Here is a 22,716-nt window from a genome sequence, read left to right on the forward strand (position 1 = left end):
ATGTGTATCATATTTTATTCAGAAAACAAGTACAAAAAACCAATAAGGCAACAGCATTTAAAAATACTAACATAAAATGGCTTTCTATTCCCGTAAGCTGATTTTAAGTACTGTATTTTTAAATCTTAAGTTTTATATATAATTTATCTTTATTGATCCTGATTTTAATTTTATTTGGAAGACACTCTGAATAGGATTGGAAAAAAAATCTGATCTCTTTACAATCAATTATTCAATAATGAACTGTTTCTGAATTTCAGTAAGAAATATTTGCACAGTATTTTAAGAAGAACTAACAAAAATTTTATTTTCTCAATACAAAATAGGTGGGACTACAGCAATTAGCACAGTGAACAATTACCATGCTGAGGAAATGCTTCTATTTCCTTGTCAAAATCTTGATTTTTCCAGTGTTGCCAATACAAAAGCAGTATTGATTTCCTCTCTTTCACCTATTAAAGCACTCTCAGCACCCCACATTTGGATATTGTAAAATTTCAATGGGCTCCTGTGAATTGCATGATAAATAACCCAATTACAGGCAAACATCTAATTGTTAGGAATTGAAGGTGCTGATAGAAAAAAATATCCAATTTAAAGTGCATCACATCAGTATTTGCCTCATTTGCTTAAAATTATAGACATTTCACCTGATTGTCTGGCTCCAGGTCCTGCCATTCCCTGTGCCACCTCTCTGAAGCCATCTCCAGGCTCCTTTTAACCAGTTCCACAGCATATTAAAAGAAAAAAGATGGTGCACAGTCACCTTTCAAACAGGCTTTTTTCAGATAAATCTTATTAAGAACTCTGATTGTATCAAGGATCAAGCTATCAAATATGGCTTCAGTCATCCTCATCTTCACTGTTAATTCATCATCACCATAGGAAGTCCACTGACATTCCTCTTTGCGGAGCTCCTGGATCTAAAATATAACATGGAAACATTTTTACTTCAAAAAGAAGAGCTTCACAGAAGTACTGAGACACTGCACCTAATCCAACAACTTTACATCTGCATCATTAATTTATTTAATTTAAACCACTCACAAGAACTGGAAATACTGGATTAATTCAATTTTTTTTAAAGGCAGTTATTTGAAGTTCTGAAGTTAATTTAAATAAATGTGATTCTCACAAAAGAATGAGAATTTCTAGTTTAAATCTAGAGGAAATAAACAAGTCCCCACTGGAAATTCTGCTTACCAGAATAAGGTCCACTCTGTCTCTCTTACAGTTTCCATACTTGGTCATATTTAGGAATTTTCTTTTCATTTCTAAGTCATTCTTTTCCAGGTTCATTATTTTAATAATTCCACCCTGAACAAATGTCTACAAAATAAAGAAGGCTGAAAAGAACTCTCCTCATAAGAATTCTGGTGCTGTGAAGGTTCCAGATGAGTGACAGGTACCAGTGTGATGATCCAGATTTAAGTCCAGAAACATCCCAAAGTTTAGGGGACTGATCTAGAGGTAGCTGGTCAATACTGACCAACCAACACATTTTAATCATAATATTACTTTAGAGGTTACATAGAAAATAGGAGAGTTTAAAGGCCCATTCCCATTCTTAACCCCATGCATATGGAATATTTTGACTAATCACCTCAGTTATTTATTCTGACATTTCAGGGTAATACTGTTTCTTCTCCCATCACCTCAGTTACATTGCCATAATCCTCCCAAATTCCACATTTCTTTTTGCCATTGCAGTCTCTGTTCTTTCCACTCTTTCCTGTACTTTCCATTGCCAGAACATACCTTGACATCTCTGATATCCATCCTTCTGCAGAGATGCCTGGAACAGGGAGATCCCCCTTCTTTTTTCATCCATGGGAACGTATTTGGCTTTGCAGTCACTTGATATTCTGCACGCAGCAACTCACGGCTCAAATCAAATATAACCTGTAACAAACTCAGCAGGACACTGAAGTCAGGAAAACTGCATTCCAGTCCCCAGCTTTCCATGGAACTCAGCTTTTCCTGAACAGACCCAACCAGACCCTGGGTCAGGTGTACAAGGTCTTATGGTGGAACTCTGGCAAAGGTCTGGACTGTCTGCAAGGACATTTATTCTACTGGAATTATCCTGCAGCAAATTGCAGAATACTCCTGGCAGTACCTTTCAGTGTCTCTTTAGTTATATTTAGTGTTAGCAACTGGAATAACACTAAGTGTTAGCTAACATGATTCAGCCTCCAGAACACTACAAAAGTTAATTAACAGTTAGTGCTTTAAAAATACCTGATTATACATCCTCTTGCTTTCTGCTTCCAAATCATTCCCTGAGAGATCACTATATTCCAAGTACTTTGGCACGTTGATGTTCCTGAAATTTGATTTTATGTTCTCTGGGGTCCATAATTCTTCCACAGCATATGCAGACAAATTTTTAACATAAGAACTGTTATGTGGTATCACAAGAGGAACTTCCACAGTTTTCTTCCAAGGAGCTGAGTGCCACTGGTCTGATTTGTACAAGTATCGCTTTTGTGTCTGTCTCACCAGCATGTTTTGGTCAGAATTAGGCTGATCAAAATCTTCAGAGCTTCCAAAAACACTGGCATCAAGGATTTTTAAGAGGAGCTTCAAGAGAGAAAAAGAAAAGACAGATGATATATTCCATATTTTCAGAGGTATTGAGATGATTAGCAACTGATGAAGGTTACACTTAAAACCATTTTATTCATGGGCTCAAAGAAAGGCTTACTGATGTATTATTAAGAATTCCAATAAAGAAGCCCCGTTTTCTTTGTTTGGACCATACACGTACTATCCAATGGATACAGAATAACTCCTTAAATAAGGAATGGATCACATTAAGTGAGCAACCTGGTTCCTAACATTGATATAATTTCTATGGATGATAAACTGGGCCACACAAATTCTTGCCTCTATAGACCCAGCTTCAGGGCCAGCACTTGAAATAAAAACTTTCTCACTGTACTTACAGGCAAAGTGGTTGGAGAAGTCTCTGGAGATAAATGAAGTATCTTGTCTGCTTCTGATCTGTGTTTTCTTTTAATCTTCTTATATTCTTTAACTGCATCATCTATAAATTTAGTTACAATTCTGTCTGTTACTGTGTGACAACCATGAATGCAAAGCGTATCAAAATCACCCAGTAAAACATCAGAAACCTTTGCTGATGGTTCAGATAAGGCAGCAACTGAAATTTCTTTGAGGGGAAATGGTTTCTGATTGTCTTCTTGCCTCAGGCCACTGCCATAATTCATCATGTCTTTTTCAAAGGCACTTTTATATTTGTGTTGAGCTCTTTCAGAAGATGCAATTAAAATGTCAAACAGAAGTTTTTTACTGAGTTCACTTGCAATATCATCAGCAAGTTTAATTCTTTTCTGATCCTCTACCAAGCAACAAATATTTTTGCTTGTGTTTACCTCATCTGTCTTGCTTTTCTCTGGAAGAACATCTGCAAATACAGTTTGTTTTATTTGTGCCAGTTCTGTTTTTTCTTTATCTGATCCCAAGCACATTAAGTTTTTTTGACAGAGGAATTCATTATTGTTACTCTGGTTGGAATGAGGAAACTTTTGCCCTTTTCCAGACAGCAAGGCACTGTGTAACCCAGACTGGTTTTCTTGCACTTCTGAACCTCCTGCACTGTTTGTGTCTTCTGCTTTCTCCTCTGCAAACCCCACTCTCTGCTCATCATCTTCAGAATAGTTGCAGTCTCCTTTGAGGGAGTCATCATCATCATGGAAGGAGTCAAAGTCTTCATTCCCCATGTAACTGGAACTATTTTTGTTAACCCCAAACAGGTGTGAAATCTCATCAGGTCTGACAAAGACCCCACGGTCCTGAGCACACTCAAAATACTTCACCCCTTCATAAGTTCCAGCATTGTCACCTTCAGCTTTGTCCAGTGTAACACCAGCCCAGTGGCCACTGCCAAAATGAGTCTGGCCTTTGAACATCAGAGTTCCAGGCTGGCTCTGCTTTACCAACACTCTGTGCCCAATTTCAAATGATGACAATGGGCCATCACTGTCCTCCTCGGTGTTGAGCAGCTTTTCATACATTTTGCATTGTTTCATTGGGAATTGAGGACTTTTACTTCCATCAGAAGAACCTGTATTTGACACAGGCAGAAACTCCAAATGCTGCAAAGGCATCTCCTGTTCTCCATGCTGTTTTTCTGATAAACAGCTGGAAAGAGCTGTAAATGTAGATTGTTCTGAGAGACAACCATCCTGAGTTGAAAAAGCACCACTTGTCTCTGTACTGAGCAGGGGAAATTCTTCAGGCACAGTGTTATCAGGTAATGGGGGTAATGCATCCATTTCCAGTGATATATCTTCATCCATGCCCTGACTAGGCTCTGAGCCTGTCATTTGTTCTGGTGGAGATGGGAAATCATCCGTGCTGGAGGCAGGATCACCATTTTTCATTGCATCTGTACCTAAAGGGGGAGGAGGAAGATCTTCATTTGGAAATGACAAATCCTTTTTGTTAGAGGATGGCAAGTCAGCACTTCCAGAGGACAATACTTCATCCACAGCACACAGCATTTCTGACAAGGTATCCTCATCAGTTGGAGGGAGACCCTTATCACTACTGGAGGTTGCATCAGTGCATGAAGGGCTGGCAGATGCATCATTCCCCAGTGCTGGGCTCTCCTGAGAAGAGGGCTTATTTCTGCTGCAGCTTTGTGAGGCACCCAGGTGTGGCTCATCCACTCCCTCAGAAGGGTTTTCAGACTGGGAGCAATGTGCTGATTCAGTTCTGAGGGCATTTGCTTTATCTGCTGGGATGAAGGGAAGCAGTTGATCAGTGCAGCCATGATCCAACACATCTCCAGGGTATTTCTGGGAGAGAGATGAAGTCTCAGCTCTGTCATCTTCAGGCAGCTCACATTCATTGTGTTTGTCACTAGGTGATGTTACCTTTCCATTGCTTATTGCTATTGGCATCTCTTTGGAGAGATTAGCAAACATATCACCACTGTCACAGACAAACTCTTCTGGGACACTGACATCTGTGTCCTCTCCATGCTTCAGCTCTAATTCTGGGTCTGAAATGGAACTTTTTGAGAAGCTGATGCAAACTGCAGACACTTTCTGAAATTCTGAGTGAGAAGAGTCTGATTTGGCACTTTCACATTTCAAAAAGAAATTATTTGACTTGGACAGCGATTCAGTGGAAGTTAATCCCTCAGAAAATGCTTTTAAATTTAGTTCATCAGAAGCTTCATGAGAAATGTGGTGCAAATGCTTCAAACACTGACTGGCATCCACCTGATGGATCTCAGAAGGGACAGGCACTTCCACTTCTTTACCTGCAACATTTAAAAGAATTAAAAAAAAAATCAGCATTTATAAGAAAAATATTTTATAGAAGAGCTTGCTGATAGATCATTTAGAACACTCAAATCTATCATGCTCCTCACAATGATATCTAGGAGTAAATTAGGAGTTGGACTTTATGATCCTTGTGGGTCCCTTCCAAATCAGGATATTCTGTGATTCTATGAAATGCAGAAAGATGGCTCATTAGAAAAATGACAGAAATAGGAAATAGTGCCACAATATGTAAATATTTATATTACAGAAATTATGCATACCCAGAACTATGTAAATGATGTAACTGACTCACATATAAACAGACAGTTTTATTTTTCACCTGTCTAAGAGTAAGAAATATGAGCTGCAGATAAAACCTGGAAACAAAAATAACTCCAGCATGGCCTGTCCAAGTCTATCTTCAACTGATCTATGTTCTTTTAAAAAGAACAGCCTTAAATTCTTGAAAAACTGTATCAAAAGAGAGCAAATTGTTAATGACACTTTCAGAGTAAGTTATGATTTTGTTCTGGGGAAGCAGTATAATCATCTCTCTTAATAAACCTCTGAGAGATCCCCACCGTATCTTGCCCAGCAGTGATTTATACATTGGTTATAGTGAGCAAGACATTTTGGTAATAAATGAGAAGATTGTCTTCTTTTTCTGTCTGGATTAAAATTTGATTGAAGTAGTTGAAACAGATTAGACATAATAGCATTAAATATGATTGACCTGTTCCTTCAAGAGTATTTTCTGCCTGAACCGGGCATAAGTTACACCAAGTAGGAAGCATCCCCAAGCCTTTCACTGGGTACTTTCTGCCACATAGATTATCTTCATTATCTTTAGGATCAGGGTTTGAAATAAGTGCCTTTTCTTCCAGCACAGATTCCTAGAATGTAAATATTTAGGAGACAGAGTTAATGTTTTAAGGAAAAAGTGCATGTAACCGACACACTTATTTTGACTACATGTTCCTAAGTGCCAAATGAGTCTTGTGCTGGTCCTATTTAAAGGCAAAAGTAATCTGGGACACCCTTTCTTTGGGCATTAATGGAATTGCAGAGGCGTTCCTTACCAGAAATACACACTTTTGGCCTTTTCTTGTAACAAGTGTGGCTACAGATTCCATTCCAGCTGAATTTGTAGGTTCCAGAGGTAAGAAAACATTATCATGAGCATTAAGGGACTGCTCCAAACCTGGGAACTCCTCCACCTGTTTCTGGTGTTGTACCAGTGATTCCTTGTTCTCAGTAGAAACGCTGTAAAGAGTTAGACAATGAATGCTTCATTCCTGATCAGTATAAAATATGAACAGACCCATGCAGGTGGATTAATAGCATAATCACCACTCTGCACTCCTACACAGGACAGAGATCTATGGACAATCAGCCAGAATTTGGGTGCATTTGAGTTCCACCAGCCCTTTGCTGCTCCAGACTGACACCAATATTCACTGTTCTCCTATGAGCAGCCTTGTCAGTAATAAGAAGTGAAAGCACAGCCAAGAAACCTTTTAAAGATTTCTCTGACTTGTAATCAATAACACCATGAATAATAGATCAGTTCCATGCAGGGATTTATTTGAAAGCCTTCCCCTGTGGGGACTTAAGTAAATGCACATACCTGACTCACCACCCTGCTAAAGCTCTGGGTAACACTGAATGAAAGAGAGGTTTAATTCATATTGATAAATATATGTCTTTAACTGTTTTTTTTCCTCTTCCTGAAGCAAACTAGATTTTTGTTCTGAGCAGTGTGGATGCTGTTCTCATTCACACAGCTCAGCTCCTCCAGCCCAGCAGGAAGCAGACAGGGATGCTCCTGGAGAACAGCAGGACGGAGATTTCTCAGTCTGATTACACTCCTGAATTATATCTCACTGTAGGATTTTACATGACACCTCTGTGCTTCAGTGTAAGCCTAAAATTTAGCCCTGTGTATTACAAAATCCTTCTCTAGTTAAATCCTCAGTGAAGCACGGAGCAGCTCTGAGGGGCTGAGTGATACAGAGGCTCAGAGCAGAGGGTGACAAAGGAGAGAATTTCCCCAATTAAATCAGGGCATTTTTACTCATTCCATATAGGTATTGTGAAGCCCCATTAATATATAGTTGCAAAGTGTTTGGGTTTGTAGTTAAAAGCCACTATGAAAGCATGAACTATCATTAGCAGTTGTGTGGCATCATTAAAGGTGCCCTGAGGAAATCACCATTTGCACAGAATGATAAGCAGTGATCTTGATTTCTCAACTGCTTGAACACAGAAGTTTTAAAAATTTATCATCATACACTTCCTGTTTGGAGTATCTAACGCTCACACCATTATCTAGAACATACCTGTCTCCTGGATTTGGTCCTACCTACAGCAATCACTGAGAAAAGTTTTACTTACCCCTCATATTCCTTGCTCTTTTTATGCTTTAACTGGACACAATTGTCTTTACTCCCTGACTTAATAACCTCCTGCTTTCCAGCCAAACTGGGCAGCTTTTCCTGGAGTTGTGCTGTTGAATGGTGCATCATTAAGATTTCTCTCTGCTGCTTTAATAAAAGCTTCCTTTCTTGATGGGCTGCCCTGTAGATGTTTTTCAGGTGCTGGATTTCTTCCTAAACAAAGCAGAGAAACAAAAGAACCTAACAGAAAAAAGATAATGAAGAGCTATACTTAAGAATATGTATAATGTTTCTTCACATAGGGCACTATTAATCCCAAAATACCCTGAAAATTAAATAGTTTCCATTTTTATTAAAAAAATTGCAGTTTTATTTTTCAACAGGGTTTCACCTGTGAAAACTGATGACAAGTAAAGGGATGTTTTGATGGCATGCCAAGTGGTGAGACCTTTAAAAATGAGTTGTCTTCAGATCATTCAAAACTACAGGATGCTTGAGGTTTGCTCTAAGAATTCATTTACTTAAATGAGAGGCTCGCTCTACGTAAGGAGCAGGACGGAAATTTTCTGACTACCAAGTGTAATTATGAACCTAGCATAGTGGAATAATCAAGACTATAAAATTAGCTGTCAGATTAATTTAATATGTTTCAACAACACAAGCATAAATCAGTGGAAGCCTACATTATATGACCTGTTTGTTATGGCATAAATAGAAAAATCCACAATAACAGTAAGGTAGAAGAAGAGGAAAAAAAAGTTGTTTTCTTCTATCCAAGATTTTCAGACTGCTGACTTTGGCACAAAAGCCACCTCACTGTGGGTATGTAGGAAACATGCAGAATAATAGATGCAAAGTGATGATTGTTTTTTTATTTAACACAAACCCCACTTGCTCTAGCAACTCCAGACACCTCTCTGTGCTGCATCCTCCCTGTGGATATGAGATGAATGCCAGCTCCTCTCACTGCAGCATTACCTGCTCCCATTTCAGCTCCATCAGGATTTTGTGCTGCTTTGCTGCCATGGCAGAGGCTCCAGTACTATCCTGCAAATTTTCCAGAACACTGGAAATCACAAAGATGAGAATCAGAGTCAGATCATTAAATGCCTTGAATTTATGGATGGGAGCAAAGCTCCTCTCAAAGCACCTATAGGCATGGAAGGCTCAGCAGAAAGTTCTGATGCACTCAGAAGACACTCTGAGGAGCCATCTCACCTGGGGCTGTGGTGCCTGGACCACTCCTGAAGCATCTGGAGTCTCCTGAGCACTGGGGTGTTCCTCACAGTGTCTCAGTCCAGTCAGCACTGAGGGACAGCCCTCACCATCCATCCCTGAGGGCTCCTCATCCTCATCTATGCTGAGGGACGCCCCTCACCATCCATCCCTGAGGGCTCCTCATCCTGCTCAGTGCTGAGGGACACCCCTCACTGTCCATCCCTGAGTGCTCCTCATCCATACTGAGGGACACCCCTCACTGTCCATCCCTGAGTGCTCCTCATCCATACTGAGGGACACCCCTCACCGTCCATCCCTGAGCGCTCCTCATCTATACTGAGGGACACCTTCACTGTCCATCCCTGAGTGCTCCTCATCTATACTGAGGGACACCTTCACCGTCCATCCCTGAGTGCTCCTCATCCATGCTGAGGGACACCCCTCACCGTCCATCCCTGAGCACTTCTCATCCTCATCAGTGCTGAGGGACACCCCTCACCGTCCATCCCTGAGCACTTCTCATCTTCATCCATGCTGAGGGACACCATCACCGTCCATCCCTGAGCGCTCCTCATCCATGCTGAGGGATGCCCCTCACCATCCATCCCTGAGCGCTTCTCATCCTCATCCATGCTGAGGGATGCCCCTCACCATCCATCCTCGAGTGCTTCTCATCCTCATCCATGCTGAGGGATGCCCCTCACCGTCCATCCCTGAGCGCTCCTCATCCTCATCCATGCTGAGGGATGCCCCTCACCATCCATCCCTGAGCGCTTCTCATCCTCATCCGTGCTGAGGGATGCCCCTCACCATCCATCCCTGAGCGCTTCTCATCCTCATCCGTGCTGAGGGACGCCCCTCACCGTCCATCCCTGAGTGCTCCTCAGCACAGTTGGTGCCTCACACCACCACAGAGAAGGCTGCAACAGAACCCCACTCTGGAGACACTGAAACCATGCAGGCTCCTTTCCTTTCCTCGTGCTTTACTTGCTTTCTAAGAAGACTTTACATTTACTGTGTTCCCCTGAAAGGAAGAAAAGCAGTCCCGGCCTAGCCCCCCGTGCCCCTCACCGTCTCCGGTGGCCCAGCCAGGCCAGCTCAGCCCTGGCCCTCTCCCTCAGAGCCTTTCTCCGGAGCTGCAGGAGCACTGCCTGGTGTCGAGCCCGCAGCTCCTCTGCCCTCAGGCACTGCTCCACCACGGCCAGGCTGGAACCATGGAAGGTGCTGGAGCCTCCGAAGCGTGGAATGGCTGCACTCCGCTGGGGACAGAGCAGAGTATCGGCATCATCGGGTGAGCAGTTTGAGAGAGGGACTAAAACCAAAAAACCAACCCAGAGAAAGAAGCACCCCTCAGACTGTTTTGAGAGCTGGTGTTACCTGGCTGTCAGAACTGGCCGGGTCACTGCTCTCCCCAGAGCTCTTCCCGTGGGGTAGAGTCACCCAAGGTGACAACAGATTCGAGGTGTGATGGCTGTGCTGTGACTGCCTGGGATCTGCTGGCAGAGAGCCCAAGGCAAAGAGTTAATGTCACCAAAAATAAAATACCTGAAAAACCCAAAAAACCAACTCCCCCAGTACAAGTTAACATCCATATCTGAACTCAAGGTGCCTTTGACAAATACTTGTCAGCCAAGCCCGTGCACTGCCCTCAGCAGGAGCTGGAGGAGTCATCCCTCAGCTGTACACTTCCAGGAGCAAGGTATGGACACCAACCTCCCTTACAAGTGAAATCATGGCAAACAGGTAAAAATTTTAAAAAGGGCCCATCAATAGGGTAAATAACTCTCAGCTCCCAACATGTTTGTCTTGGCTGGGCCAGGAGTGCAAAGGCAGATGGCCATAGCTTAAATAAGCATAAACATAAATATTTAGGTCAAAATTTTCAAAAATTAGTTAGAAAATTGTGTTCTAGACCCGGTCGAATGGGGCATTTTCCCAATACCACCAAATTCTTTAACATCATGTTCACCTCCTTGAAGCACTGAGCAATATGAACCTCCTCCTCCTAAAGGTTTTCTTTCTCCCAATATTTTGGGATCCACTGGACTGGGATCTCTTTCTATCTTCAATGTATAATGTCTCAGTGAACCCATCTCCTGATTACTGAAGGTAAGAAAAAAGAAATATTTTATTATTGCAGTCAGAGATATTTTGATTCCTTGCTTTCACAGCCAAGTCCTCCATGGAGACTGAATCTCTTCAAACCAGAATGCTGCTCATTTTTATATGATACTGAAAGTTTTACCTGTGCAAAGGTGCCTTTCTGGTAATTGCATCCATAAGACCCTAGAAGCAATTCTCAAGTCTTTATGCCACTTTAAATGGATTATAAAAATGCACATACAATGTTCTAATTTATATCAAGGGTATGATAGTAAAGCAAAATGAAGAAAATTATACTTTTCACACAAGTTTCAGAGGGGTTTCTACTTTTTTAAAAGTACAAGATCTCCTACAACATTGAAAAGGTGTTAATAGTGTCATTTGGGCATAATCAGAGTGAAAAACACTGTATGACAATACTTTAGTGCCCCAAAATATTAACATAATGAAACCACAGGTGAAATCCTTGGAGTGCCTTGCTGTATCCTACCTCCTGTAGCTGCCAGCAGCAAGGTCACCTTTCAGCCAGTGTCCTCTCTGTGTCTGTTCTGTGTGGCAAGGTCTTGTCACAGAAGGATCACTGCCTTTGGAATTCCTGCTGTCCTACACACACAGAAATTGTCACACGCCTCAATGATCCATTTGAAAAGCAAAACATTTAAACCTTTTTTCCTCATCATCTTTGGAAAGCCCCTGGTTGTAGAGAATGCTTTACCTACACCAACAATGCCTAAAGAGTTGATTAATTAACGGGGTGGGAGAAAACTCTGTGGGCATGTGAGGGTAAGGTGCTGCAGCAGCTCACAAATTGCTGCATGTTGGAACTGCTCTCATAAGAGTTGGGGCCCAGAGCTGTTAACCCAGGATCTGAAATGATAACTTACCTCTGAACTGAGCTGCAGCAGGTCCCTCAAAAACCTGTGGCTTTCCTCCACCTCTTGCTTTGCCTTCTCCCTCAGCACCAGGAGCCGATGTTTCTGCTGCTGCTGCTGGAGCTGTGTTAGCAAGTGACATGTTGTAAATGCTATTGTTAACCAGGTGACACAACACCTGGGAGCTGGGGGGCAAAGGGCAGGAGCTGCACAGCCAGCGCCTGCCACATCCTGCTGCCCCAGGCACGCAGCACAAATGCTGCTTTGGCTGCACTACAGCAACATCCTCTTACCCACAAGAGCTACACTGAGGTCTCCAAAGAGCAAATGAGGGCTGGCACCTCACCTTTATAGTCCATAGGGTTTATAAACCTGACTCAGATCAGCTGATGCCAACTGATTATGGCCTAAGCACACCTGAATGTGGGGATAGGGAGCACCTTCTCCCTGGGACAGCAGAACTGGAATTCCCTTTTCTCATTACACAGGTTTCCCACTGACCTTCAGTTTGTGAGCCAGTAGTAAGGAGGTTTGCCTCAAAATGTCCAGGTGACTCCTGTGTTTGTCCTCCAGCTCTGTGCTGCCAAAATCTCCCTCACCTGCAGAAGTTTAGGGGATCATCACAAAGGGAATGTGTACATTGTTCTGACTGCATTTCCCTTTTGAATCCTCCCTGGGCCTATTTTTGGAAGCCTCCCAAATCTGACATCTGCCTTTATTACTGAAATAACTTCTCTGCATACATTTACCTCTACCACCATAACTGTAGAAGGAAAATGTCAGTGCCTACATCCTGTCAAGAAATGTGTGAGCATAAAGTCCTGCAAGTATTGGGAACTGTCAGGACTTAAGGAGAGAGGAATGAGGAACAAGTCCTGTTCTAGGCCTGAATTTCAGAGTGTGGGTTATTGTCACTCTTGGTCCCACTGCTTCTTTGCTGCACCAACAGGATCAGAGCCACTGGGTACAAAAAGAGAAAGTTCCCAACCTTGTGACAAGGTTTCCCATGAGAAAAAAAATCACTTTTTTGGGAACTTGAGCAGCATCCGGCATGTCCCCTTCATCTGTATTGGGATGCAGGCTGCTTCCTCTCTCTTTTGTCACAGAGGGACACGAACCCCTGGAAAAAAGCTTTCAATTTAAAGTGGGGAAGTTGTCCCTCTTGTTCCAGGTACACCTTTTTCACTGCTATTTCCTTAGTGAGCCTCCCCTGCCTGTGTATGACAGTGCAGCTGATATTATGTTTACCAGCAAAATGTTCTTGGCTGCTTGAGCTTCTCAGATGAATTGCTCAGCTTATGCAAACAGGTTATGTGTTTATTCTGTGCTGTGCCACTGTCACAGCACCACAGTCATAAATGAATGGAAGTGTGGGTCATAAATAGAAATAGGTTTGATTTGGAAACTTGAGATAAAATCTCTGTCTCTATCTGGGTCACCTGAATCTAAATTACCCCATGGTGCAGGATAAGCCCCTGACATGCAGAGTTTGTTTTTGCTTTACAGACTGAAGTGTCTGTATACACAGAAGGAGCAGAGATGTGGGCTTGTTTGCAAGCCAGGATGGGTTTTGTGTTTATGTGGGTGTGAGTGAAATAAAATATTAAATCTTTGAGCCTGGTACAGATTTTCTATTAGAATGCTGCTCTGTTTTTATAAACAGCTTGATTGCAGATTTCACTTTCCTCCTACAGTGGTACTATGCGAGGCTTCTCTTAAATCTCTCCTTTTCAGAGTCAACAGACTGGATGGAAGTCTCATCCTTTCTTTTGGTAATGGGCCTTTCCTGGTTTTGGAGGGTGGTTTGGAAAGGCAAAATCATACTAAATTATGTAGACATGCCAAATTAAGAGTTCATCTTTTTAGAAAGAATTTTCGTTTTAGCCAGTCTTTCTAATTTTGAGGACTGAGTCAGACTCTTTAATGCTGATAGTTAACTAGAGATGATTTTGTGCAATGACCTATTTAGGAAAACGGAGTGGAAGAAAAAGCTGGGTTTTGTATAGGGAAGTTTTATTAGTGGTTTTAAGCAATGAAATGGAAAAAAAGACAAGTGAACAATTCTTCAGTGGGTCCACAGACAGTACTTTCAAAAGCTCCTTCAATACTAATAAATAAGGTCATCCTATATAAAAAAAGTTACAAGCTATATTTATCGATGCTAAGTTGTCTGAGTAGCCTTTAATACTAATATCTAGGCCAGTCAGAAATATGATCATCTATTAGGATATAATTTAAAACCTGACAAATATTTTCAACTTGTGCCTCAAACTGAACAATGCTCTTGTTATTCTGACCAAAGCCCAACCAGTGGTATTGACCTCAAAGTGATTAAAAAGTTTGCTCTGATCTCTTTCCCCTTCTTTTGAATGTAATTTTCCTAATTGTGGCTATTTCCAGATGCATTTCTTGTGTTGCAACATCCTGCATTAAAGAAAATACCATCTGGCTAAACTTCACGTCCTTTTAGGTGATGATGAATGGCATTTACTGCCTACCCAGATAGCTTCAATGTGCATACACTCAGCCTTGTGAAAAAAATGCTATTTATTAAATCACTTTCCGCTGCACCTGCAGAATCTCAGCAAAGCCCTGTAGAATCTCCCTGACATATAATTAAAAAAGCCAGGCTGAAAGTCTCATTTTTCTAATCACTTGAAGCAAGGCAGAAGCATTTACTGCTGCTTTACTCAAGGACAGCTTTTTCTCTTTCTGCCCATGTCAGCAATCAGACCAACCCAGTTATTATAAAAAGACATAGTTGCAACTTTAATTGTAAGCACAACTTTGCATTATTGCCTGGAGGTATAGCAATGTGGGGTGTAAAGTGTCCTGAAATGCTGCTGTGGAATGGAGCAGCAGGTCCAGAAGGAATTTCCCCATTAGCCCCCATTCAGGCAGTCGTTCCTCTTTCCAAATTACCATGTTACTCAATTGCTTTATTATTTCAGAGTGCTCTCCAGGTAAGGGGAAATGCCACCCAGACTTCAGCACTCTCTGTGCAGGAAAGGAGCTGCACTGATGACAGGTAAAAGGGGAGGAAGAAAAGTGGTTTGGTAACTCCTGATCACAGCTGAGAAATGCAGCACAGGCAGTTTGGCCCTTCAGCACGATCTGTGAGCCACAAGCAATCCCCAAGCAAGAGACTCTCAATGTGAAGGCTCTGCCTGTTCCCTCAGGAAATCCATGGGCTGAGCTGCACTCTGGAGTACCTTGGAGAATCTGTATTTCCACAGCTGCTGGATCAGGTCCTTCTCTCCTCTCTAAACACGTCTGGTATCCTGCTTGGCACTGAGGAGTGGCTGCTTACCAAACAAGGGGATTAATGTGGCCTGTGCTGCTCCTGTGCTCTGCATATTTTGTATTTATGTCTAAATCCTCTGGTGTGGAGGCCTGGCCTGAGTTCAGCTCCCAGCCAGATGTTGCAGCACATGGCAGTGCCTCACCCTGCTGCTGCCCCTTGTCACATGGAGCTGCAGGGCAGCTCTTGGCTCAGGATGGCAACAGAGCTGGGCCTGAAGCTGCACCTAACCAGAATCCTGAATTTCCATGGAATGGTCCTTCTGTTCCTCATCAGTTATTCTGAACTCTCTCAGTCAATGACAACATCATTGCAGACAACTCCAGAGGTGCTGAAGGCAGGACTGGAGCTCACTGGAGCTGTGGGAAATACAAAACACTGCCAGGATTTGGGAGGGAACACGAAGAGCTGCCTCAGCTCAACACTCTCCATCAGAGCACAATTAGCTGAAGTCATGCTGATACATTTCTGTGCTTATTCCACTAATTTAATAATTTCTCCCTCTTCTAGATGCAAGAAGGCAGCTCCCTCTAGTGATACAAGAAAATATGTCAATCAGCAATTTAGGGGAAAGATGATACATATAAATACATTTTCCTTGCAGTTCAGGTTAAAGTTCTGCATTTCAAGAACAATAGAAAACATTCCATTTGCTTTCCTAATGCAAATTATTTTAAAGCAGTAGCCATGATTAAGCTTCAACATTTAGAAAATACTTTTTAAACAAATAATTTCAGCTTAAATATCGATATCTCTCAAATACAAAAAAAAAAAAAAAAAAAAAGGAAAAAAAAAATCTGGTCTGATGAAATGAGATTTCTGGTTCATTCAGTCCAATCTGGCTCAAAGGCCATTCCCTAGACTGTAGGAAGGGGCACAGGCAAAATGTTGAGGTTTTTAAAAATCATATAGTTCTCTTATTTAATAGAGATATAGAAATATAGATACTGTGGGTTGTATTCAGAGGACATGCTGGAGTAGCAGGGAAAGTATAGCTCATCTCCTCAGCTCCCTATGGGATAGCCCTGGAGACAATTTTTGCTCACCAACAGCATGAGCTTATAGGATTTGAAATTCTGGGTTTTATACTGGCTGTGTTTAAAAAGAAAATTCAACAATTCAGGACAAGTTCACTGTCTTACCCCAGGTAGTAAACAAATATTTTGTGATTATCTTCTTCTCTCTGCTTTAAGATGTTCAAAATGAAATTTGTTATTTTGCCAAATGTGTTTACTACAGAAAATCTTTGGCACAGCAGTGGGTGCTCAGGTGATGTACGTCCCTCTGAAAGGTAAATATGTGCATTTGGCAGCAGTTGTAGAATTACACCTCATTATGTTGCGTGTGCACGGTGACTTCTGTGTCCCGTGAAAGGACAGAGCCAGCTGCTGGGCGATGCCTTGAGCAGACAATGCAGCTTCGACCCTGAATGCCCCATCCCTGCTCTGGGTGGTGACAGAGCCACTTGTGACCCATATTTCAAACCCACTTTGTGCTGAGCATACACTTCTGTGCCTCCTGTGCAGCAGCGTGGCCACCATGGGAGCGCTGCTTCCCATTCCAGCCTTGGGCTGGCAGCTCCTGCGAATGCTCAGGGAAGGGGAAGGTTTCTCCTGGCACAGGCACGAAGCAGCAGCTCCTATTGTTCCTGTGGTGAATAGTGGATGGCTGGGCCTTGCAGAATTGGGGCCCTCAGTTATTAATAGTAAATAAATAGGTTGTCTTCGCTTAGGGTAAAACACTTCAGACAACGGTCTTGCTGCCCAATCGTCTCAGATGCCCTCCTGGTCCCTGGGGGGGAGGGAGAAGCACAGCAAACAATGCTGGCTTCTCCACCACCTCAAAATCCAATATGATGTATAAAATGTTGTGAGAAAAACAATGAAGAATCCTTAATAAGAGCAAAGGCTTTTTGTAAGTACCGTCTTTGAGGAAAGGTTATCTGATCTTGTTCTTTTGTCTCGGAAAAGCCCTTAAAACAATGCACCATCTGCTCCTGTTTGGTGGGAGCGGGCAGAGATCTCTTCAGACAGAGCGGTCTGCACGCTACTGGTCTGCTTTTAACCCTTTCGGCCACAAACTTTCCCTTGTTTCCGTGCAAACCTCTGCTCCCGGCAGAAGTGGCCATGCCCTGCTCCCCTGGCCAGCCCCGAGCACCCTGCAGCACATCCCTCCATTCCCCCTGCACCCTGCCCATGTCCTGGGCCGTGATGTCTCTTGCTGTCCAAGCAGGACCAATATCCCACACTGCTGGGATGGGGTAACTATGAAGAGATAATTGTAAGGCTCCCAGAAACCTTCAGATGAAGCTACGAGGTGCTGGAAATGTCTCTGAGCTAAATGGGGTTTGTTCCACCTGTAGCTGTCACTGTGAGCTGAATTCACACCTGTGACAGCACGGCATGGAAAACGCAAAGAACTTCTGTTGCACTTTATGCAATTTTCATAATAATAATTCCATATAATCTCTTAGATTGTGCATGAATGTTGAGAGGACAATTTTTCATGCACCCCTTTTTCACCTTTGAAATCTGGAAGACAATCATCAATTTGGAATTCCCCCTCACCCCAGAAGATTTTTCAGCCCTAGCCAGAACCATCAGCAAGGATTCTGTTGCAATGAGGGACTGTTCATTCTATTGCCACAGCACAAGAAATACTTTGGGAGGGCACCGAGTGACCCTCTGGGAGATGCCACCTTACCCAAGTCCTGCGCAAAGCCGCCAGTGCTCAGAGTGGCAGAGGGCTGGAAGCTCAGGCTGTCCCAGATCCTCAGGCTTTCTCCAGGAGATGGGTTGGCCTTTCCCTCTTGGTTCTGAACTTTCACAACAGTCTCAGATCCACACTGATCCCTCCGTGCCGTGAGTTCTCCCAGTAGGCTGTGTCAAGGTAACAACAACAATTACCTAGTTTTTGAGATGTGTATAAAGCAATCTTTTGAACTTAAAAAAAAAAAAAAGGTTATTTCATTTGAACAGAACTATTACATTTTGTCAAATGGAAACAAAAGGCTCCCTGAGAAGTCATACCTGGCCACGAACAGAATCTCCTTTCTTACCTTGATGTTGTCAGGAAAGCTAACAACACTCAATTTTTACCTACTCTAATTACTGCTTTGAAAGAGCTGGGTGTTTTTCAACCTGGTGGCAAATACAAACAACAACCTTGCAGTGTGGAAGCTTAATTTATGAGGGCTGCATTGTACAATCCGTGCCATTGTTGGGACTTGGTTGCACAATCCAGCTATTAGCCTTGGCAAAAAATCTGTTTAGAAACACATAGTCCTGAACTCTGTTCTAGTGTTCCTGGGACTTGTGCTGAGCATGGCTGTGGCCCAACTAAGATCTGGGAGTGATACATATACTTTAATATTTCAAAACAATGTCAGCACCAAGTCCTGTAGACGAAGACCTCAGCTAACTGACTTGACTTTGTTTTGGTCTGTAACCATCTGAGCTTAACTAAAAAGATTAAGAAAGAAGGTGTGAAAATGGGCATTTATTGATCAAGCCTCAGCTGAACCACACACAGGGACATTGAGACACTGAAATGGTGACAGATGTTTTATTTTCTATACAGAAAAATGAACATGGAAATTTTTTTTTATCGGCAATCAGCTTAGGGAAATCTTATTTCATTTTTCTCGTTAATAAGCTTTTCTTTGTTTTTCATGACCCAGAAACTGCTAAAACGATTAGTACAGCTTCCACTAACGCGTCTTGGATGTAGTCTTCAGAAAGTGGGAGCAAAGGTGGATAAGAGAGAAAGAATAGAGGAAACAGGGATTTCTTACAAAGCAGTTCTAATATTCATTGGTTAAATGTGCTGAGTTTTGTCTCTGCAATTCCGTTGTGATGGTTTTTTAGGCACTGTTTTCTTTGGCTCTTGGGAAATGCCTACTCTGTTTTTGGGGAGTCTGATGCCAAGGTTTGTGTCCTGGGAAGGGCATCAGTGGAAATCAATGCAGATTCTACAGAAAATACTGGGTTTCCACAGGAGTGGCCAGCAACACCTGCCCTGCAGACACAGCCAGCTCTGCATAAACCACCACAGCTCCCAGATGAGGTTCTTCGGGTTTGCACTGAAGAGAAAGCATTGCTGAGTCCACAGGAGGAGGCAGAGCTGTGATCTAGTAGGTGACTCTCCAGCCACAGCCTCTGAAGCCAGCCAGAGCACTTTCCAATCTGAACTTACAGCAAAAACGGGATGATTTTTTTTGACTCTTGAGAGTGTAGCCACTTCCAGAGGCAACTGAAACAAAGTAAGATGGAATTGCCCACACACTTTCTGGCAGTTTGGAGAATTCCCATCAGTGAGTCATTTGCATCAGCAACAAACCTCTGCCAGCCGCCCCTGCGGACGGGGGAGCAGCCGGGCATGAAATGGGAACATTTCTTATGGAAACAGACACCTGCAGGATTTTGTGCATGAACACGAGCCGCTGTTTTCAGAGCTATAATTAAACATGTAAACAGCAAACTGTGCTGTTGAAACTGGCTGTGGAGAAGGTCATGCTCAAGAGCGCTGGGTTTGGAGTGCTGCATGTTTTGTATTTGTGAATGAGGCCGGCACACAGTCAGTTTTAACAGGTGGCTTTGTTCAGATGAGCTATTGGAGAGAGGGAAGAATTATTGTCTGTTGTAGCCAAATGTGGACTCCTAACTCCTTAGCAGAGGAAGTCAGAGCACAGACCCAACTCAGCTGCTTTTACCATCACATTTTCTAACCCAGCCCTAGCTACATCAATGAGAGCTCTATAGAAACACGTTTACAAGGCCAAGAACACACATGGGCCCCTCCTGCTAGCACAGCCTGTGAAGTTTTTGTGCAAGTTAAGAGACAGGCTCCCTTCACTGCCTGCTGACATTCGCCACAGACAGTTCATGCACTCAGAGTGCAAATGTCCCTGAAGCAGGAGAAATTATGGCCCTGCAAAGTTCCTCAGTCACCTCCTTAGAACACACTGGTGCTTCTTTACCTGGTGGCTTTCTGTCTGATCTGATCTGTAGTGAATCAGTTGATAACAGATCAGCTTCAGGAGTAACTTGATCATGGGAGCCTCACTCTGTGTGCTAAAGGACTCATTCATTTTTGCTTCCCATGAGTGTGCAGACTTCAGGAGAGGAGCAAAATCAGACTCTAGATTATATACAGATAAAAGCTGAGGACAAAAGACAGGCTTGTACTCTGAGCCTTTGTATTAATTATGTACTTTGCCAGTAGCTAAGGGTTAGGCATGGGGTGCCCTTTCCTTTATATGGTCCCCTCACTATCACTGCTGCTGCATCACAGGGAGCCCTCAGCCCACCAGGAGATGAGTCTGGAGTCATTCACAATACAGCCCCACTTTCCACTTCTAATCTCTAAATACAGCGATATTTCATCTGCAAGTAGCTCTCCTCATCTTTTGAAGCAGCACTTGCAAGAGGGTTGTGATTTATTGTTTAAGAGGTTTTATTGGTGGTTTTTTTCGGTGATGCTCTGAGGACTTTTTGACTCTGGCTGCTTTGCTTTCTCAGTAATTGCATTGTTCAGCAGATCGGTGCAATCTGTCTTATTTCTCCTTGGTTTGATGCTCGTCCCTTACAGCTGGAGGGCTGTTCCCACTGTGCCCAGGGGGTCCTGCACCTACCACCATTCCTGTGAGTTTGGGTGGTGTCAGGACAAGAGGGATGGAGCCCACAGCTGCTGGGCTGTGCTCCCCAAGGTGCAGTGCAGACACAGCTCTGACTCTCTCCACTGCACACTCGGAATGCCCACTGCTCATGTTTTATATATTTGCCATCTTCTGTGACAGAACAGCTCCATAATCCTTGCAACTGATCTCTCAGAGCAGAGATCGGCCCAACCTTTGCGAGTGTGATGGTTGTGCACAAAGAACAGGGGTTTAACTCTTGGTAATTCCAGTAATTACTTCTCATAACTTTGCTAAGCTCATCTGTCTGGACTTATCTCTCCAATTTTCGTTTTCCTCCTGGTTACTTTGCACTGTAAAGCTGTAAACAATCTTCTTGAAAAGAATGCTGGGCCTAATATCCCACCTTCAATTAAAAAGAGAAAAAACACTCTTTTTCCCACTAGAGAAGTTTAGCTGCAGGTAATTTGGCCCAGCCAGCTCGTTCCCCGGCACCATCAGAGAGCCCACGGAGAAGATGCAGGCCATTCCTGCCTGGGCAGGATCCCACAGCACCAGGTCCTTGTCCTTGTCTCTGAACGGGACACTGGGGACACACTGGCCAGTTTGCTGCACATATGTCCTTTCTTTGGTAATGCATGTCCAGGTCATATTTAATCTTCCAGGGCTCAGGGGATTTATTCTCTTCTCTGCAGCGTTGTGTGGCCTCTGTGGGAACTCTGGCTTTGTCCCTCTCTGTGGCTGGGCAGGGACACGCTCTGACCTGCAGTTCATAATTGTTCCTCCATGGTGTCCCCTGTCACCAGAGAGGACCCAATGGGGCAGTTTGCTAAGACAGGCCACATTCAAAGGGGTTTCTCTCAACTGCTGTCTACATGAAATATTTAATTAATGTAGGCTGACAACAACCTACATTAATGTAATCCTTTTTTCTACACTTCCTGCTACCAAACCAATTTTCCACAATAATCACACGTGTGCTGTCCAAGGAAAGGTGCTGTGCGTGAGCAGCTGTTGCTCCGCACGCACACAACCTACAGAGCTGCACTGCTGCGAATCATTCACCCACTTTTGCAGCAAAGCGAGTGAAAACAATCGCTAGAAATTAATTTTTTGTTTAATCCCCGCCCGAAGGAGCCGGGGCAGCTTTACCCAGGGGCTCGCTCCGTCCCGCTCCGCGCCCGCGGCTGCGGCGCCCTCCGGTGGCGAGAGAGCGTCATGGCAGCGCGGCCGGGAACCGGGCGCGGGACCCACCGGAGGCACCCGGGATCCACCACCGAATCCACCCGGGATCCACCACTGAATCCACCCGGGATCCACCACTGGAGGCACCCGGGATCCACCACCGAATCCACTCGGGATCCACCCACCGGAGGCACCCGGGATCCACCAACTGGAGCCACCCGGGATCCACCACCGAATCCACCCGGGATCCACCGACAGAATCCACCCGGGATCCACCACCGAATCCACCCGGGATCCACCGACAGAATCCACTCGGGATCCACCACCGAATCCACCCGGGATCCACCGCCGAATCCACCCGGGATCCACCACCGAATCCACTCAGGATCCACCGACAGAATCCACCCGGGATCCACCACCGAATCCACCCGGGATCCACCGAATGGAGCCACCCGGGATCCACCACTGAATCCACCCGGGATCCACCGACCGAATCAACCCCAGATCCACCACCAAATCCACTCGGGATCCACCGAACGAATCCAACCGGGATCCACCGACTGAATCTACTCGGGATCCACTGACAGAATCCACTTGGGATCCACCAACTGGAGCCACCCGGGATCCACCGACCAAATCCACTCAGGATCCACTGACCGGAGCCACCCGGGATCCACCGACCGAATCCACTTGGGATCCACGGACC

At 43.8% G+C, this 22,716-nt stretch overlaps 3 protein-coding genes across 3 annotated transcripts in view; 1 reads left to right on the forward strand and 2 right to left on the reverse strand.

The window, feature by feature from the left end:
• Positions 1-10,648, reverse strand: LOC137486421 (centrosome-associated protein 350-like). Its single transcript, XM_068211734.1, has 10 exons — positions 10,637-10,648; positions 9,986-10,173; positions 8,675-8,762; positions 7,695-7,909; positions 6,380-6,563; positions 6,034-6,193; positions 2,949-5,296; positions 2,242-2,583; positions 1,759-1,902; positions 1-923 (listed from the first exon to the last, which is right to left on the reverse strand). Exons 1-10 carry the CDS (start codon positions 10,646-10,648, stop codon positions 738-740), a joined length of 3,867 nt encoding a protein of 1,288 aa, XP_068067835.1. The 3' UTR covers positions 1-737.
• The window catches only part of LOC137486088 (uncharacterized), a 20,383-nt gene continuing 7,996 nt past the window's right edge, over positions 10,330-22,716 (reverse strand). The window contains exons 8-12 of the mRNA XM_068211062.1: positions 17,894-18,069; positions 12,391-12,488; positions 11,902-12,012; positions 10,884-11,017; positions 10,330-10,407 (exon numbers count right to left, since the gene is read on the reverse strand). Of these exons, the coding sequence (XP_068067163.1) occupies positions 11,015-11,017; positions 11,902-12,012; positions 12,391-12,488; positions 17,894-18,069 (388 nt within the window). The 3' untranslated portion in view covers positions 10,330-10,407; positions 10,884-11,014. The remainder of the gene's footprint in view (positions 10,408-10,883; positions 11,018-11,901; positions 12,013-12,390; positions 12,489-17,893; positions 18,070-22,716) is intronic.
• Positions 10,632-22,716, forward strand: part of GPSM1 (G protein signaling modulator 1) — a 102,989-nt gene continuing 90,904 nt past the window's right edge. The window contains exon 1 of the mRNA XM_068211054.1: positions 10,632-10,657. Coding sequence (XP_068067155.1) covers positions 10,647-10,657 — 11 coding nt within the window. The 5' untranslated portion in view covers positions 10,632-10,646. The remainder of the gene's footprint in view (positions 10,658-22,716) is intronic.

Source organism: Anomalospiza imberbis, chromosome 21 (assembly GCF_031753505.1).
Source record: "Anomalospiza imberbis isolate Cuckoo-Finch-1a 21T00152 chromosome 21, ASM3175350v1, whole genome shotgun sequence".
In the NCBI taxonomy this organism is placed as follows: domain Eukaryota; kingdom Metazoa; phylum Chordata; class Aves; order Passeriformes; family Viduidae; genus Anomalospiza; species Anomalospiza imberbis.

Excerpts from the sequence above, each read along its gene's own strand:
- LOC137486421 (XM_068211734.1), bottom strand. Across the intron at positions 8,763-9,985 it reads TGGCTGGGCCACCGGAGACG|TGTTCTGGAAAATTTGCAGG; the intron begins GTGAGGGGCACG and ends TGTGATTTCCAG. Across the intron at positions 5,297-6,033 it reads AAATACTCTTGAAGGAACAG|GTAAAGAAGTGGAAGTGCCT; the intron begins GTCAATCATATT and ends TAAATGTTGCAG.